The following is a 19,264-nucleotide window of genomic DNA, read 5'->3' as shown; positions in this document are numbered from 1 at the left end:
GATCCAACATGGCTTCTCTTATGTTCTTATGTCTGGCGCAGTGATGCTCTGCATTCTTGGTGCTTGGGGGGCAAGAGTGGGAGGGCTCCTGGAGTTTTGGCCCTGCTGGTGGACCTCCTGAGGGCACCTGGGTTTTGTCCAGTGTTTCCTCCAAGTGTGAGCTATCTAACAGTTTTTTAGCCTCCGGCTCATACATTTTTGTCTTAATTCAGGAAAGATGCCTCCAGAGCAAACTAATTTATGCAGTAGCCAAATGGCTCACCCACAACTTTAATGCCAGTCGCTCACAAAGGAGCATCCCGGGATAGGCCTCCGGCCCCATCCCTATGGAAGCAGCCCACCTATAGAGCACAACAAGGAAAGGAATGAAGGAAGCTACTTCTTTTATATTTGTATGAATATAATTAGCATATATTGATTATAAACATCTGTTCTCCCCAGTAGGGACCCCAGTAGCTTATTTCTGTTATATTTATTATTAATTTACTCAATTCATTTTTACCCTACTTTTCTCCTCAATGTGGGCCCAAAGTAGCTTACATCATTCTCCTTCCCCCATTTTATTCTCACAGAAATCCTGTGAGATAGGTTAGGCTGAGAGAATGTAACAGGCCCAGGGTCACCCAGCAAGCTTCTATGGCCAGAGTGGGGATTTGAATCTGGGTATTCCAGATTTTAAATTCTCCTGCGGCCTGCCCAGTAATCTATTCAGAACTATCAGATCTGCTGTGCTCTTCTAATCTTTCTGTTGTAACATCTAGCCTAGAAATTCTGCACAAAAGTTGATCCTACTTAAACTGTTACACAGACAAATCTATCCTTTGACTGTGGTGCCAGAAATAAAGAGGCAATATCAGTCAGCTATTTCATAGCTTCTAAATATCTGGGCACCAAATGTTTGATTTGTTGCTACTGACATTGATCTCAGGAAAGCAGATCTGCAGTTGTCTTAGGCCAGAGGCTCAGAGCTAGATTTTATTTAAAGGAGGCTTCTGGCTTTTACTGCAAAGAACAGTCACTTGTCTCTTCCTCTGTCTCTCTATCTGTGCACATTGATAACCCTGCTTTTCTTCCAAATGGGGACCCCTCCAGAAGGCTTATGTCAGGGGGTGTGGCCTTATGACACACTTCCGGTGATGTCAGGGGGTGTGGCCTTATGACACACTTCCGGTGATGTCAGGAGGTGTGGCATATGCTCATGAGTTATGCTAATAAGCTCCTGCAGCTCTTTTTCTACAAAAAGACCCCTGCGTGATGCATCTTAGTATTTTCCCGTATTTCCATGATGTTTTGTGCTTTCATGCCAATAAAGGTTTTGTGTTTGTGTGTGTGTATGGAAAGCACTTGTGGGCAGTGCTCCCTCTAAGCTGAGTTAATGTGAGCTAGCTTGCAGTTTCTTAGCCTCCGGCTCACACATTTTTGCCTTAGCTCAGGAAGGATGGCTCCAAAGCTGACTAATTTGTGCAGTAATCAAATTGCTCACTCACAACTTTAATGCCAGTAGAATTTTTGCTCACAAGACTCCAGAGCTTAGACGGAGCATTGTTTGGGGGTATGAAATGCCATGCAATTTAGCATGCCGTTTATGGCAAACTTTACTACTTTAGCACCTAACTTTACTACTGCCTATTTTGCCTCAGTAATGGATCCAAGTAGGGGGTTTCATTGAGCCGCTATTCTGCCATCTCCTTCTACTTCCACCACACAAAGATTTTGATTAAATGGCTGCTCTGAATATATATTGTTAGCTTTACTCAGGCTTACAGGGAAGCCCTAGTTTAGGGACAAATCACTTCCTGGAAAATGGCTAATAGGCTTAAGAGGATAACAAGATACTCTAAACCAGTTTTCTTTAAAAGATACAATGTATTATGAAGGGGAAAAATACACACAGAATATCTAAACTTGAATCATTATGTTTTAGTAAGACTGGTGAAAGGATTGATCCAGACATTAACATACCTACATCTCTGTCCCAGCGACTCAACTATTCAGATTAGTTGTAACAAATCTCTATTTTCTTAAAACATTCTAGTCTCTTAACTGTAACCTTTCTCTTTTCTATACTATGATTTAACAATAAAAACAGATGTCTTCCTCATTTCCTAGTCTTCATCACTCCTTTCTCTTCATCATTAACCAGTACATTCCCTGAACGTCATTTCTCTGAATATAGAAAGATAATTGAAAACAGAGAGTTGCCGATCCACAAAGACATGGCTGATGCGGGCCTATTCAGGCAAAAATCCCAACACTCAACAATAAGATCTGCACAAATCCTGCAATCACAAAATGTTGATCTAGGGAATGAATGGTTGTGAACATGGATGCAATCAGTTCCATCTGATATCCATAACCTGATAAACACCAATGAGAGGCCAGCAGGATTTGACTTGCCATGTGAAGTATGGAAGACAGCTAAAAGAACAGAACAGGCTTTGGCAGTTGTGCAGACCTGTTGTTTAAATGGGGCAAAATACCAGGATCACAATGCAATTGTGGTGCAGCCCACTAAACTATTTTCCATCTGCTACAGGAATGTGAGTGTTGTGCTTTCCAGGGAGATGTGATGGAGGTCTTTGAACTCTCCACAGCTGTGACTGAGTGGATTGAAAATTTAGATATTAGTATTTAGGGGGATTGCCCAATTAGTCTGCACACCACCGTATCAACTAGGTTACATATTTTATATTATTATATGCTTCCTGAGTGTAACTCTGCCATACGATAAATAAATAAATAAATAACCCCTACTCCTCAAGATTCTAAAACAGTCTCCCTGAATAGGTGCAGAGCTCCCCATTTAACCAATCATATACCCATTATTATCCAGCCAACAGAAACTTGCATTACAATTTTAAATAAAAAAAGTTTTATTCTTCCTAAAGATATATATGTAAAACATAGTGCAATCTTATACACATCTACTCAGAATCCTACACAGGTTTATTCAATGAAGCTTATGCATTCTTAGGATTGCACTGTAAAATACCGACATTAACACTTCTAAAACATATCTAATACTGTGTGATGAAGTCATTTCTTCACATATGATGATTGCATATGCATGCATTATGCTGTGTGTACATATGCTGGAAACTGTGGCTTAAAATTTCTACACAGAAGATATGATTTCCCAAGAAAGACACTCCATAGCATGCTGTTTGTGGCAGGAAGCTGTGGCTTGCTACAGCTTTCCAGCATGTCCATACATGTGGGAATACACACAGGTCCATTCCCACATGACACTATGCACGGGCATGTTGCACAACATTCCTTCCACAGAAGCTTTCAATAGAAAAATTCTATATTGTTCAAAGTAGCCCATAGCCATGGTAAATCAAGAACCACTTCTGCTCCCTTTTTCTGTTCTGAAATGAGGCAGAATTTCATAGTTAGGATAAACTGTGCTGTCTTGAGTAAACTTCAAGGTAATCAGTTTGGCATAGTGGTTAAGTGTGCGGACTCTATTCTGGGAGAACCGGGTTTGATTCCCCACCTCCTTGCACTTGCACCTGCTGGATGACCTTGGGCAAGCCATAGTTCTGTCGGAGTTTTTCTTGAAAAAAAGAGAGCAGTTTCTGTCAGAGCTCTCTCAGCCCCACCCACCTTACAGGGTGTCTGTTATGGGGAGGGGAAGGGAAAGTAGTTTGTAAGCCGCCCTGAGACTCCCTTGGGTAGTGAAGGGTGGGGTATAAATCCAATCTCTTCTTCTTCTGATACAGCAACATATAACTTTTTTTTGGTGGGGCCTTAAGACCAACAGATTTATCCTGGCAGAGGCCTTCCTGAACTAGAAGCCCAGTCCATCTGATCCACAACAGTTTCTGCCACAAAAAGGTTCAGAAAACTGTTATGCTTTACTAGGGCTACAAGTCCATAATTATTCCATGGTCTATTTATAAAACAGAACCCCCCCCCTTTAATGGCTCATAAGATTGCAGACACGAATGCATTGGGACTGGGAAGAGGCAAGCACTTGGGAAACCCAGGTTCAAACTGCACTCGGACACAGAAGATTACCATGAGTTAGTTGCTCTCAGCCTAACCTACCATATAGGACAAAGACTGAGTCCAGTGGCACCTCTCAGAGCAACAAAATTTAATTCGTGTGCAGGGACACTTCTTCAGAATTCCAGAATTAAACTTTGTTGGTCTTAAAGGTGTCACTGGATTCAAACTTTGTTCTGCTGCTTCAAACCAACATGGCCAACCCACCTGAATCTACCTCATAGGGCTACTATTGTGAGAATAAAACAGAGGAGAGAAGAATGATGATGTCATCTCTTTTAGGTCCCCACTGGAGAGAAATTGGGCTACAAATATCTAACTAAGTCAGTAGTTATGTTCAAACTGCTCATCAGCACCTGGATCTCCAGATGCCCTGGGCATCCCGTGGAGACAGCCATGAGTTCCACAGCAGAATAAAAGCATAACACAAGTTTAATACATTTATTAACTCTAATGTGCTTCAAGACTCTAAGGTGTTTTTCTAATAAACTTGTAAAGTACCTTTGGTGGAAACAGGCAGCTAATAAGTGCTCTATAAACAGATTTTAAAAAAAATCTTACTAGTTCTCTCTCTCTCTTTTTAAAGTCATATGGCATCTCACATCATATGCACGTATATGAAAAGCAGACAGTATCTCGAAATTCTATGGACTAACATGTGGAGTTGCAAAGTACCACTTGCCAGTACATCCCAAAGTGTGCACAGGTGGCACTAGCCAACTACTGGCACACTGCAGTCAACCACAAACCAAGAGAGAGGGAGAAGGGGGTGGGCTACGAGGCGACAGATGAAAAGCACAAGTTCCCAGACGTAGGCGGCTCAGCTCCTTCACGCCTAAGCAAGACTCCGAGTGGGCGTGGTTGCGAGGATGGGGGCGGGGCGCCATGACTCTTGGATCTCTGGCTGAAGGGAAGGGTCGCGTGAGGGCAGAGGAGGGGCAAGGGACTCACAGCGCCCCCTACTTACGGGCCTAGTGGGCGCCGCAGTCACTCCTTTCGTTCGGGGCCGGGTCCCAGTTCGTGCCGGGTAGGTCGTCAAGGGCCGAAGCAGCCGCTTCCGGGGCCACAGAAGACGCCTCAGAATCAGTCAGATGGATGCTGACCCGGAAGCACTTGCTCTTCCATTCGGAAGTGGTCAATAGCATAGAGAACCACAAACGGGCCTCTCGTTGCGTCTTCTGCGCATGCAGTCAGTGGGAGGAGGCGGTGGGGAAACGGAACGAGGGAGAGAAAGGCTGAGTGCTTTCAGCGCATGTGCAAGTGGGAAAGGTACACGGGAGCCTTGGGAAAAGACGCGCCGGGTCCTTGTGCCGCCCACGTTGCCTGCTTTTCTTCCGCTATTTAGCAACGTTGTAGAGGCGGTCCGATTGTAGGGGAAAGCTCATCGCAGTTCGGTTCCTGAACCCGCTTTCAGTGCCGGCGGTATAGTACTTCTGAACGCGCGCAGAGTACATCTGATCAGGGCTCCCTAGTAAGTTAGGCTGAGCGTGTTAGAAGGCAAGGATTCGAGAGAGGCCGGAGCCCAGCGCCTGTTTCAAAGCCTAAGATTGCATTAATAAGCAAAATGTAGTAGCACAGGAATCGATAAATAAAACTTGCTTTTAAAATTCTGTTTTGCCCCTTAACCTTTTGAGGTAGCCGCCAATAAAAAAAGGATACAATAATAAAATCTTGACCCGAGCGGCAAAAGTCAACCCCCACCCCAACATCCGCTTCCAAAAACCGAACTGTACTTTTATCCTGTTCCTCCAAGGAGTTCGGGGTGACAGCATTCTCCCCCTCATCCCTTTTCTTCCTCACAACAACCCTGCAAGTAAATTGGACTGAGTGTTGGTCACCTAGTGCCTCACTTGAGGATCTGAAGCTGGATCTTTAGTGCTGGAACATTAGAGTTATCTGACATAAGTGAACACAGGTAAATGTCCTGGATAGGCAGCTATTACAGAAACAGCAGATCAGCCTACCCTTCTTGCATCTGGTTACTCCAACCAGGTAGGATAGCTTGCAGAATTCCAGTTGTGTCAATATTTGTGTAGGAAGTGGGTGCAGCTTTTCTCAGCACTGCATGGTGAGCTGCACCAGCCAAAATTTCCACCTTTGCACAGCTCTTAAAAGACAGTAGGCTGTCCTACTTTTGCCCGGACTGCAAGAGATCATCCCAGTGCAGTGTACCTTTACAGTGATATCCTAAATTCACCTCCACCGTTATAAGCACATTATTCTACTGGGGATAGTACTTTTAAATTTTATATTTTTATATACATACACAGAGAGAAGATTATCTCTATCTGGTACTTTTAACGAAAAGTTCATCTGCTGCTTTACAGGAAGGTACAATATAACACAAAACAATACATTAAAATATCCAAACAAAAATCAGCGAAGTCCAAATAAAACAAACAATAAAAACCTACAGTATGAAATCACCAAATGTCTCAGTATTCTGAACCATAGAAACAGAAGAGCAATACAGTCTACTAGAGTCAGCAGAAACATCTGTTTTCAATCTGGTTTCAGGCCATGATATGGAAATAGGACCACCTTAGCTAAATATTGAGAAACAAATACAAAAATTGAGGGTCACAGTGTTAGGAAGACATACAAAAATATATATCACTGTACAGTAAATGTACAGCGTTCCGTGCGCCTTGGTGTTTAGTCATGCCAGCCACATGACAACGGAAACGTCTTCGGACAGCGCTGGCTCTTCGGCTTTGAAACGGAGATGAGCACCGCAACCCTAGAGTCAGATTCGACTGGCTTTCGAGCAAGGGAACCTTTACAGTAAATATCTGTTTATGGTAGAACAATTTTATGCTTTTTATATTTTTCAATACTGTTATCTAGATATTGGTATCAAATATTATCAAATATATATTTCACCCAAACAATGCATAGAGAAAAATATGTTTCACCCAAACAATAACATTGTGTGCAGGTTTACATTCAGAGACAGCACCTTGTCAGTATCACTATCACCAGTCCCATGGGACTCTAGTAATTTACCCGTTTCAAATGAATCTTTTTCAAGGACCATGATGTATATATAAAGGACATAAGGCACAATAATTTTTCTTTGTGAGCACAAAAGCTCTTAAGATAGCAGCATACTTGTCTAGGGTCCCATCAGAACCCTTCCGGCAAACATAATCTATCTATTTTTGATAATATTCGATACCAATATTTAGATAACAGTATTGAAAAATATAAAAAGAAAAAGAATGAAGCATAAAATTGTTTTATAAACATATATTTACTGTGCACAGTGATATATATCTTTGTATGTCTAAATGTTGAGAAGCGGCGTGTTTCCATGTTGATTTTCTTAATCTGTCAACAGCGTCTCACATTGTCAACCAACCAAGGTCCTTGAACCATTTGGGGTTGGAACTGGAGTTAGACAAAGAGCTCTTGTGTGGATTAGATTGGTTTTATTGGACCTCGTGCAGAAAGTGGCAGCTGGGATTCCTTGTTGGTCCTTTGGGATCTGCTTGCAGAGTCCCATGGAGGTTAGCATTATCACCCCATGTTGCTCAATATTCATGTAAAATCTTTGAATGAGATCACCCATAGCTTTGGAGTTGGCTATTAGAAATATGCTGATGATAGTCAACTGTATATTTCTTTATCTAAGTCAGCAGAAGGAGCCATTTCTGTTTCTGCCTCAATCTTATCTGCTGTGGTCAAGTGGCTGAGGATGAGCAAGCTGAAACTGAATCCTGAAAAATGATGGCGATGGTGGTCAACACAGTATGGTTGCCAACTTCCAGATAGGACTTAAGAGTTCTCCTGGCATTACAGCCGATCTCCACAGCACAAAGATCAGCTCTTATGGACAAAATGTCAGATGGCATAGCATAGAGGCTAGGTGAAACCAAAGCCCTGTAGTGAAACATCCCTGCTGAGCTCCCTCCCCTTCCCAAACTTTTTCCATCCCAAGGCACTGATACCAGCCTCCAGGAATTTCCCAAGTCAGAACGAGCAACTCTAGTAAGGCTAACTGTTTGGAGGGTGTTAATGCATCCCACTTTTGATGTACTGAGTTTATTATTATGTGACTCTGTTAAGAGCTTAGGAATCTTGTTGGACCCATCTCAGTTATTAGAAAAGAAGCTTAGGGTGGTGGCAAAAAGGTTTCCCCCCCCCATTACATCCAGTACAGCCATCTTGGACTCTGCTGACCTGCCCACACTGAACTATGCTATGGTGTACAGGGTTGCCAGGCATAAACTGGCAACCGGCAAGAGATGAAGGGAGGCAGGTTCTTACTGCAAGAAAATCCATAGAGTTTCGGGGTGAATGCGAGAACATTGTCCTGGTGAGATGCCAGCGCTTCCAGGTTGCACTGGAAGTGATATCGAACGAAGACTGCCATCTCCTGTTTTGGTAGCCTGCTTCTGCCCACTGTTCAGATGAGTGTCAGTGCCAGTGGGCATCAGCAACAATTTACCAGGAGTTTGCCTGCCATTAGCAAGCACCTGGTAAGCCTGTATGGTAACCTCAAGACTCAACTATTGTAATGCACTCTACATGCGGGGGGCTGGAGATCTTCTGGAATTACAACTGATCTTCAGACTACATAGATTGCTTATTATTTATTTTTAAACATTATTCTACTTCTAGAGAAAATCTGTGCTTTGGAAGGTGGACTGTATGGCATTATACCCCACTGAGGCCCCTCCCCTCCCTAAACCCCACTGTCCCAGGCTCCACCATCAAATCTCCAGGTATTTCCAAACCCAGAGTTGGGAACCTTAGGGTCTGACTTGTTTTGAGATTTTTGGGAAATTCCTAGTGATTTGGGAGCAGTACCTGGGGAGGGAACTTAGGGGTATGTGTGAGGACACAGAGTCCACCCTATAAAGCTGCCATTTTGGAAAGAATTTTCAGAATGTGAGAATCTGTTGTAATTTTTTTATTGAAACCCCCAAAGGGATATTTTTATTATTTTTCATAAGACTATACAACTACAAAGAAATATAGGGAGGGGGACTACAACTATGGATAAAGAAAAGAAACCCACACTAACTAAAAACCCAAGAGAAGGAGATCATATCCGTGTTAAACTAAATGATAGTAATTAAAGTGTTAGTAAAACAATATACTTGTAAAGTTCTTGTTTTTCACAGCTTCTATGTTAGTATGTTAGTTGTTATGAGAGCTTTCTGAGCATCTTCTTTACTTCAAAAGGTGGTTTTCAAAGTCCTTCTGCCTTTACTTCGGTTTTCTATCTCTGAAATTGTAAGCAACTTTCATTGCTCCCGCACCCATTTCTACCACAGAGCCCTCCTCCGTTCCAGAGGTGGCAGAGTCACTTGATTTGGTTTCTTCGTCTTTGAATTCTTCCCCTGATCCCAGCTGACGTCTCAAGAATTCCTTGGCTTTAAAAATGGAGTTAATCTTCTCTCTTTTATTGTTAATTTTAAAGATGACACCTTCAGGGATCGCCCACCGGTACTGAATTCCGTTGGTTTGAAGTAAAGAGATTAAATCCTTATAGCTTTTCCTCTTTTGACGAATTTCAAATGGAATGTCTTTTGAAGTCTTAATGGACGTATTCCCCAATTTCAGTGGAGTTGCTGAGGTTGCCTTTAATATAGCATCTCTGGTCTGTCTTCTTGCAAATCTGACCACAATGTCTCCAGGCAGGCTGTTTTTTTAAAAATATAATTGGAGTAAGTCCGATAGGCAGTCTCCATATCTTTTACTATTTCATCCGCTGGCAAGCCTGTTACTGGAGCAATAATCTCGCCCATAGTCTTCTTCAAATCTTCTTTTTCAGTTTCAGGAACTCCCTGGAATCTGAGAATCATGTTGGCCTTTTCCATTTGCAGCTGTAACAGACGGTTTTCTTGGAGGTTTTGTTTTGTTTCCACTTCTCCCATTCTTTTCTTCATTTTCTTGTTTGAGGTGTCCATCTCTGTAATTTTCTCAGTCGCATGCTCCACTTTCTTCTCCGTTTCTGCCAGCTGGCGCTGCCGTAGAGCGAAGTTTTGGTTTAGCAAGGTCAGTTGCTGGTTAATACCATCGAGTTGCTCCATCATCGGCTTGAGCATATCCGCTAACATCTTCATGACATCTGCTCCCTCTTCCGGTTTTGGGCTCTGACTGCCCGGTGCTTTTAACTTTCCTCAGGAAGCCGCCATTTTAGTTTTGTTTACAATTTCAAACAGCTTCGCAAGGGCTCGAAAAACTCGTTGCCTCACTATCGGCACTCACGTCTCTCAAAAAAACCTTGTTTACCCCCTCCCTTCCCCCTTCGATATGTTTATCTGTCCATGCGCTTAAGAGGCGTCCCTCTTTGCGCTCCGCTTTTCCCACCGGGGGGGGGATTCATTTTTTAAAATACTCCATTTACTTTGAACTCACGTTCATTGTTGGTCATATCTCTGACCTTGCTCACATCATTCGTTATTCCGCTCGATCTCCAGCGCTTGTCCCGGTCGAATTAGCTTGTGCCCGAAGGCCACACAACGGCAGGACCGTCAGGGCCGAGGGAAGCCTCGATTCTCCGGCATCAAGCTGTCGAAGAGGCTACCCCTCAAAAGCCCTCTGGCCTGGAGCGTATCGCAAAGCCTCCATGCCGCTGGTGTGCTAATCACTCCCCCGAGGTCCGGGGAGAGAGAACGCCATCGCCAATCCACAAACCGGAAGCGCGGAATCTGTTGTAATTGTGGGAAAATTTCATGCCTCGATTGGAGGGTGATATTCTGATTGTAATCTGGCATTAGTTGCTATCCAAATACGACACATATTTTGCAAATGTTACACTGGCTACCTTTGTGTTTCCACGTTAAATTTTAGATGCTGTTACAGTTGTCAATCTCCAGCTGGGGCCTCTAGATCTCCTAGAATTACACCTGTTCTCCAGACTACAGAGATCAGTTTCCCTGCTTTGGATGGTGGACTCTATAGCAATATACCCCACTGAGGTCCCTCCCCAGACCCTCCCCTCCCCTGGTTCCATGCCCAGATCTCCACAAATTTCCGGACTCAAGAGTTGGCAGTTTCACTCCCTATGAAATTGCGGTCCTGACTATCTCTGGAAGCCCAGTCACTTTGCTAAACTTTCATAAATTATATATTTCTGAGTTATTTACAAAACTATTCCTGGCTGATGATGAGATACATAGATTTTTTAAGATCCTGTGGATTTGTATTTTAGTTGCTGAATCTTTACTATATAAAAATATTATGAATATATTTTAAGTTATCTTTTTAATTTGCCTTGAGTCCTCTGGGGAGAAAGGCAGACTAAAAATGGCCTAAGTAACTGCTTAAAAGGAGCCATCACGAAACACCAGGGAAACTGTATTCCCTTCAAGACACAGCAGGGTTTTTTTTTGGGGGGGGGGGCAACATGGCAAGCCTGTTTACCTTAAGAAGGGCTTGTAAAATATGGCTGAGGACATTTTATTGAACTGCATTTTCAGTTTGATAAAATTAATTGCAACTGCCATTTTTGTTTGGCAGAAGTATTCTAAGAAATTTTGTTGGGCTGAACTTTAAAATGTGTAGCAGATTTAAAAAATATCATTAGCTGCCTTGAGCCTAATAAAAAAAAGACAGGGTACAATAGGGAAAAAATCTCCCCAAAAGGCAAAAATTAGGGACAGTGATTTATTAGGAGCAGGTTCCAGATAATAAGACTGTGCTTGGTAGATAGGGACATCTGTAGCACTTGAGGGTTTGGCCAGAGATTGTGGGCTAAGACTTGTAGCTGCCCCTGCCTGATCCTGTGAGTCTACCCAGAAGCTCCACTGGACTTACTCTTGAGTAAGAGCCTTTGCGCTCCTGTTAGTCAGCTGACCAGAAAGCAAAGACACACTGAAGTGCCAATAGGTAAAAGTTACTGAGTACACTCTTGGATTGCCTATAAAAAACGCAGACACCACCTGAAATAAAATACTCTAAGAACATTTTATCATATGCAGTGTCCAAGAATGCTTCATTAAGAGTGTCTACCATTATATATGCTGCACTGCAACAGGGAGCAGTCCAATCATAAATAAAGGCAGACATGGATAAATTCATAATTAAAAATGCATTAGAAATTACAAGCATAATTTATTTAGTAATGTGCAATGGAATAAATTTTCAGTGTAATATTTTTAAATGTGGCATTAATAAATAATAGTAAACAGAATGTTCATATAAATATTTTCATAAGTAGTTATAGTCCAAGGTGCTATGCTGTTAAATAAATTTTATATGGGAGAACCAGATTTCCCCCCCCTAAATGAGAACTTTATTAGGTTGTTAGTTGGGAGAAATGTGTAACCTAAGGAACAGTCAGGGACAATTTTGAGATTGTCAGCTCACACTTCTACCCTGAGTCGTATGAGTTTTAATCTACCATAAATCCTGACATCATGAGCAATGTTCCCTCTAAGCTGTGGAGTCTTGTGAGCAAAAATTCTACTTTGTGAGCTACTGGCTTTATAGTTGTGAGTGAGCGATTTGGCTACTGCATAAATTAGTTTGCTCTGGAGCCGTCCTTCCTGAGCTAAGACAAAAATCTGTGAGCCGGAGGCTAAAAAACTGTGAGCTGGCTCACACTAACTCAGCTTAGAGGGAACACTGATCATGAGGATATTGCTTCAGAACAGAGGTATCCCAAGATAAGGATTGCTTCTATGAATTCTCCACTAAGCTCAGGAAAGGAATATGCAAGACTCCTGGATCATCCCAATGAAATGAATTATTGGAAGTGAAATAGGGTTGCCAGGTCTGGGTTGGAAAATACCTGGAGACTTTGGGGGTGGATCCAAGAGAGGGTGGGGTTTGGGGAGGGGAGTCAGCATAGTACAATGCCATAAAGTCCACCTGTCAAAGCAGCTATTTTCTCCAGGGAAGTTGATCTCTGTCACCTGGAGAGCAGTTGTAAAAGCGGGAGATCTCCAGGTCTCACCTGGAGGCTGGCAAACCTAAAGTGAAGCAGCAATGCTCGTTATCAGTTACATTTATTTTACTTTCTCACAGAGACTCAAGGCGGATTACACGGTTTAAAACAATGCAAATAGCATGAAAAAAAACGTGCACTATCGAAATGCTGTCGATCGTTACTTAGGCTTGGCTGATCTGCAACTTGGAGACCAGCGTTTTCCCTGCGTCCCGTTATGGATTATGCCTTCTCGAAATGGAAAGCGATTCGATCCTATGTATGTTTTCCTCTACAGTTAAGTTCTATGCAGTTCAGTGCAATTAATTGCCAAGGAAACATTCAGAGATTTGCAGTCTAACTACAAAGTCTAAAGGTTACGTAGAAGTAAGCCTCGCTCTGTTCAATGGGGTTTGCTTCCAAGTGTGTCCTGAGAAAACATCCTGTAAAAGGTACCCAGAATTTACACTTATGAGAAGTTTCCTGCACGACAATTCTGGACTTGCTTGGGGGAGTAAGCCCTGTTACTTCTGAGTAAACATTCTTCGGACTGGGCTCAGCACACTTCCTTGGGAGTTTAGTTTTGCGTTCAAAAGGGTTTACTTCCGTCTAAGTATACATAGGACCCTTCCGCATAAAGTAAACGGGCTTGAGGTTGCCATGGCAAAGTGCCATCCCGAGGGACGTGTTGCGAGGAAAGCCAACCGACAGCTCGGCCGAGTCCTTCCCCGCAACCACAACACCATCTCTCCGTAGGTTAGCCGTTGCCATGGCAATAATCAGAGGCCGGGAGAGGCAGACTCCTCCGCCCATCCGTACGCCCCAGCACGTGACCGTTCGAACGCCCCAATCAGAAGTTCCGCTGCTAGGGGGCCGAGACCGGAACGCTGGGAAGTTGCCTTTCGGTCCCTTTCAGCCGTCCTTTGCAATTGGACGTCGTCGCCTTCTCTCGTTCTATGTTCTGATTGGCCACCGGCTCCGCGCGCGCGCGGGGGTGTATATTTAGTTGAATATGTATTGTTAGTTGGTTGAGCTACGTACTTCAGCTACCCGCGAGACGCCCTCAGGGGGCAAAACGGCACGCTGAGATCTGGGCGTATTTATTTCCTTCTGCCCCCCCCCCCCAGTGTTCCCTTTAAGATGCCCCTGGCAACAGGGAGCTTGAGGAGGAGTTAGAGCTCAATACAATAAACCACACCTCCAAAGTGGGTGGGGCGAAAAAGAACCACCTCTCAGACCGAAGGCAAAATAAAAGGGCAGGAGGGGGCGGAGCGTGGCGCTGAGAAAGTAGGAAGCAAAGAGGACGATTGCATAGGGAGGAGCTAAATAAAGAGCGGGAAGCTCAGGAGGCGGGGCAAGAGCCCCTTAAGGGGGTGGGGTGCAGGGATGGCCCAGAAGGCTTAGAGGCGGGGCTATGAAATAACGGGGCGGGGCATAGGGGAAAACAACTCTTGAGAAAGTGGGGCGAGGAAAGGATAGAGAAAGGAGAATGTGGGGGGAGAGAGGGTAGCCCCATAGATGTATGCCTCTTATCTAGTCTAATATGGGTAACTCTGTGACAAGGAAGTCTGTGGCGAGGAGGTCTCGTGAAGAGACCGGGGGTGGTGGTGGAGTAATTGACATTTAGTGATTCCTGACAGTATTTTCATCCTCCTCTTTCTTCACGTCATGGTGGGGCACTAAAAATCAGTCACGGATGATCCCTTCCCAGAAGCTGTGGAAAGGAATGAAAGGGGGGGGGGGGCGGTGGGTAAGAAGACAGCGTAATGAGTGTGGCTGGGGAGAGGGGCGACGTGAAATAGAGGGAGAGGTTGGAGGGGAAAGGGGGGGTTGTCCGAGGAGAGCGGCAACAGAGGCTCAAGGGGTGGGGGAGGGGCAGGAATCAGGGCTGCCAACTTCTACTCCTGGGGGGGGCATCCCTCCCTTTCGGAACAACCAGTAAGGCAGCGTGGCGACTGGGGGGAGGGGTGTCGGTTTCCCCTGTCGGGGCAGGAGGTTGGCAAGCGGACAGGCCCGGGTTGTGGGGGGGGGGGGTTGAGGAAGCGCGCGTGTGGACCGAAGCGAGGTCCGGGCGCCGCTGTCAAGCCAGTCAGCGCGGAGAACGAGGAAAGTTGACTCCAGAGAGGTGCCAACGAGGGATGTTCTAGCTGCCGTGCTGTGTACAGTCCCCTGTGAGCAATCCCATTGATCCAGGGGGCCTTACTGCTAAGTAAAGACCCCTGGGATCCGGGGGGGGGAGTGAGTAGTGGTTTGTTGCTGCGTCTCTCCACCCCCCCCCCCGAAACTTGCGAATCCCGGCTGGAATCCGTGTTGATTTGCGGGAGGGGAGGGGCTCTGGGAGTCCGTGGCAGGCAGAAGTTCCACGGGGCGGGACTTCAAGCCCGGGGAGGGCTGGCTGGCGGGGCGGTGCTTCGGCGGGCTGCTCGTCCTCCTCTTTCTCCGGAGGGGAGGGGGCGTGGCTCCGGCTGGCTCCCACGTCCCCTCTAGTCTCTCTCTCGGCTTCTCTCCTCCTTCACAGGGTGACACGTCTGCAGGGTGAGTGAGTGGCATTGGCAGACTGTCAATCCCTCACCAAAGCGGCCATCAAACAACATAAAACACACACAGTCACTGAGCTGCTGGGCTCATAAATTCCAGCTGGCTGATATTTTTGCACGTTGCTTTTTTGCAAGAGAGGGTGTAATTAATATTTTTCTGTGTGTTTTTTTTAAAAAAACTTTCCCCCCTTAAAAAATCCGCTCTTTTTGTTTTGCACAAGTTTAAACTTTTGCTGCTATTTTATCCCCCCTATTGTACAGACATTGGGATCGGTTTGTTATGATTTTTTTCCGAGGGAGGAAAGGGCAATTATTTTCCCCCCTCTGGTTGTATTTTCTTGGCTTCGATTTTTTTCCTTTAAATGTTGCCATTAGGGGCTTGATTTGTATGCGGGATTTTTTAAATTCCCTATCTTGTGCCACACTCGTAACTTTTTTAAGGATTTGAAAGCAAGCTTGTTTTTCTTTTCTTTTTACTTTTTTGTACCGTTTCCCCCTCTTTCTTCCAAGAAGAGGGTTTTTAGGGGAAAAAAGACAAGTAAATAAAGGACATAAACAAGCAACTAACTTTTTTTCTCCATCTCCCCACCCCCCAAAAGGAAATAATAAAAGCTTTGGATGAAGATTGTACCAAGGAAAGAAAACTGCCGACACCTTATCAAGGCCGTTTGTCCGAGCCACAAATATGATGATGAAAGAAGATTGTAACTAAAGAAGAGATTGATTTACTGCTTTGGAAAGCAGAAGAGTGTGGAATAAACAACGGAGATCCGGTCAAATATCAAAACACTGATATCTTCCCCCCCTTTATTCCCCTCAAGAACAGGAACTGAAATCCATTACAAGACCCAGCGATTTTACTTGCGTTTTCTCTCCCCCGCTCCCCCAGCACAAAACCACCTTCTGATCGCGAAGCGCTTATAATTTTTTCCCTTTCTTTTTTTCTCCTCCTCCTTCGCCGTACCGTTTCTTCTGCTCCTGCCGCCGCTTGCTGCTGCTCGTCTCTAAAAGTGCATTGATTGGGCTGCGGAAGGAGGTATGGATGAGCAGTCCAGGATGTTGCAGACTCTGGCCGGCGTGAACCTGGCTGGCCACTCGGTGCAGGGGGGCATGGCTCTGCCTCCTCCCCACGGACACGAAGGGGCAGACGGCGACGGCCGAAAGCAAGACATAGGAGACATCCTGCACCAGATCATGACCATCACGGACCAGAGCTTGGATGAGGCGCAAGCAAAGTTGGTTCCGTCTAATTAACCCCCCCCCCCACCTTGTGGTGTCTGTGAGTCTGGCTGTGTGTGTGCCTTGTGCGCTCCTCTGTGTGTGTTGTTTATATGCGGAGTATTTAAAATAAATTATTTCTAGCCTTCCTGTCTTTTTCACGGTAGGGACCAAAGATTCTTGCAATTAAGGGAGCCTCAGAATACTGGAGGAAAAATTGTAGAAGCGTTGGAGCCAGGGGCAACAGTCAGAGTTGGTCTGAACAGGAAAGAAAGGCATGTGTGACCCCCCCCCCTTTCCATTTTATTGTATTAACGCTGTATCTAGGCTTTTGCTAATTATTTTCCCACACCCACCCTTTCTGAATGCCTCCAAACATTGGTACCTGGTGTTCAGAAGTAGGGAGAAAGGACTAGCATGCAGTCCCATCTTGGGGAGGCTTTGAATTTCCTGCAAAGAAGTGATTTTTAATAACTTCTCTGCATTCCTTGTCCCTAAAGTGCTGATAGAGTTAGATTGATAAGAGCTGACAAAACATTGTTGGGTCGGGAGTGACTTTGGTGTCTTTCTTCCCCCCCTCCCCCTTTCTAAATCTAAGTAAATACAAAACAAAGCGTGTAGTTGAACTCTGGAAGTTCCCCCTCTCCCCTTCATAAATCAGTGATGATGATGTAGCGGATTGGAAAGCTTTGACAAGCAGTGATTTATGTGCCCAAGAAATGGCAGGAAATTTTCACATGAGGTTCCTCGTTGTTTAAACCCCCCCCCCCCAATATCTGGAAGCAAAAACAAACAAAAACACTTGGGTATCGCTTCTAGGCTGCGAGTGGCAGGTAAGCAGGCAGGGCAGCTGGAGTTGGCTGGGTGTCTTCTTGTCACTCCGCTCTTTACTGATGAGCAAGGAGGCAGTGGATCCCGTCCCCTCCCCCTAGCACCCAGTTTACTTCTCTAATGTTTAAGTTCAAACCCCTTTCTCCTTAATGGAGGTAGTCTGTCTACAGTGCAATTACTCCTGTTGCTGGGTGCCTAAGAGAGTCTAGCGTTATCCCTATTCCTTATTGCTAATCGCTGTCTTAACTGCTTACTCCGTGACACAGATCACAACACAAAGAATAAAGGCCCTCCCCCATTAGAATGATTTTTTTTCCATAACAGAAAAGGCTTCTTGTTGTCAAATAGCCTGTTCTAATACTCTTTTTGTGTCTCTCTCTCTCTGTTTATCTTTATTTTGCAGAAAGCATGCATTGAACTGCCACAGAATGAAGCCTGCTTTGTTTAGTGTCCTCTGTGAAATCAAAGAGAAAACAGGTAGGACACCACAAGTTATACAGCTCTTAAAAATAAGCCCCTTCTCCCCTCTCTTCTCCCCCTCCATAGGTAAATATTGCAATATACTTCTCTAAGCGAGGAATAGGAGAGCTGCTTTAGGAACCGCAGCCATCTTTGATCATCGCCTCCTTGTCTGTCTCTGATCTTTGGGTTGGGAGGCAGGGGAGAATGTAAGGAGGGAATTTCTTTACAATTCATAATCCCGCACACAATGACACACAAAATGCGATCGTGTGTCCCTGTTCAGGGTTAATTCTCCCTCTGGCTGTGATCGAAAGAAAACAGCAGCGAGGACCCCAGGCTTTCTCTTTCTCTTCCCCTCCTCCCCTGCCTTGTTTGAGTGTCAGGTTCTTAAAGAAGCGATGCAAGGGACTGGAGAAGCCTATTGCAGAAAGCAGCCCCTCTGAGCCCAGCAGAGCTGGCAACTTTCTTGGGCTGCTCTTCTGTTGATCTTGGAAGTTGCCAGTAGATGTGTAACTGGAGGGATTCTCAGTCAATGGCTTTGAGTGCCTATGTATTGTAGGGGGTAAATGACTGATCTTTAGAAATGCTGTGGGGACAGTTTTTGTCTTCAGCACATCTTCATCTTGCGGGGGTGGTTTACACATGGTTATCAGTACTTGCCTGAAAATTCCTTCTGGGAAACAAAGGTTACATATTGGGGGGAGGGGAATAAATAATCTGAAGAATGCATCTTCCAAATCCAAGGCTATCAGGAAGGAGCAATTTGGTAACATGCATTCATACAGGATGCAGTGGGGAAAAAACCCAAATACTTTCCCTAGCAAGCGGGTTCACATGGTACAAACATCTTTAAAGGGGGGAAAAATCAGTCTCAAGAGCTCTTAAACCTGAAGGCTAAAAGTACACCATCAGGAATGATCTTTGTGTTGTAATTAGGAGCACTTAGCTCCTTACAGTAGTTCTTAACTGGCATTGCTTTCATATGCCTTACAAAACTTTTATTCATTCAACTGCTTAGGTGCCAGGAAGCCCAGTCAATGTTGTAAGGGTTGCCTTGGCTAAAGAAACCATTCTCTTTGGCTTTAGAATCAATATGGAAATGTAGGAATGTTGAGAGCATTTTTTTTGAAAGCAGAGTCCATAGATTTGGGCCAGGAGCTAGTGGTGATGGGTTACTTCTGCTCGTGTGTAGGAAGAATAGCAAAATTTTACTTTATTGACTGCATAACAGTCCTTTTAAAACATTGCTATTAAACTGACTTTAAAGGCAGTATATCAGATTCTTGATTTGATGATTTCTGATTTTAAAAAGTTTTCTTACCTG

General features: G+C 44.5%; 2 protein-coding genes across 3 annotated transcripts in view; one reads left to right on the top strand and one right to left on the bottom strand.

The window, feature by feature from the left end:
- The window catches only part of LOC107122931 (target of rapamycin complex 2 subunit MAPKAP1-like), a 115,014-nt gene extending 109,891 nt beyond the window's left edge, over positions 1-5,123 (bottom strand). For both annotated transcript variants that reach the window (XM_015426066.1, XM_015426068.1), the window contains exon 1: positions 4,979-5,123. The gene's annotated coding sequence lies outside the window, so the exon portion shown is untranslated. The remainder of the gene's footprint in view (positions 1-4,978) is intronic.
- A 10,641-nt stretch (positions 5,124-15,764) lies between these two features.
- The window catches only part of PBX3 (pre-B-cell leukemia homeobox 3), a 269,677-nt gene continuing 266,177 nt past the window's right edge, over positions 15,765-19,264 (top strand). The window contains exons 1-2 of the mRNA XM_015426062.1: positions 15,765-16,664; positions 17,882-17,955. Of these exons, the coding sequence (XP_015281548.1) occupies positions 16,468-16,664; positions 17,882-17,955 (271 nt within the window). The 5' untranslated portion in view covers positions 15,765-16,467. The remainder of the gene's footprint in view (positions 16,665-17,881; positions 17,956-19,264) is intronic.

The sequence above is a fragment of the Gekko japonicus genome, unplaced genomic scaffold, assembly GCF_001447785.1.
Source record: "Gekko japonicus isolate JY-2015 unplaced genomic scaffold, Gekko_japonicus_V1.1 scaffold22, whole genome shotgun sequence".
In the NCBI taxonomy this organism is placed as follows: domain Eukaryota; kingdom Metazoa; phylum Chordata; class Lepidosauria; order Squamata; family Gekkonidae; genus Gekko; species Gekko japonicus.
This window is presented reverse-complemented; position numbering and strand designations above follow the sequence as displayed.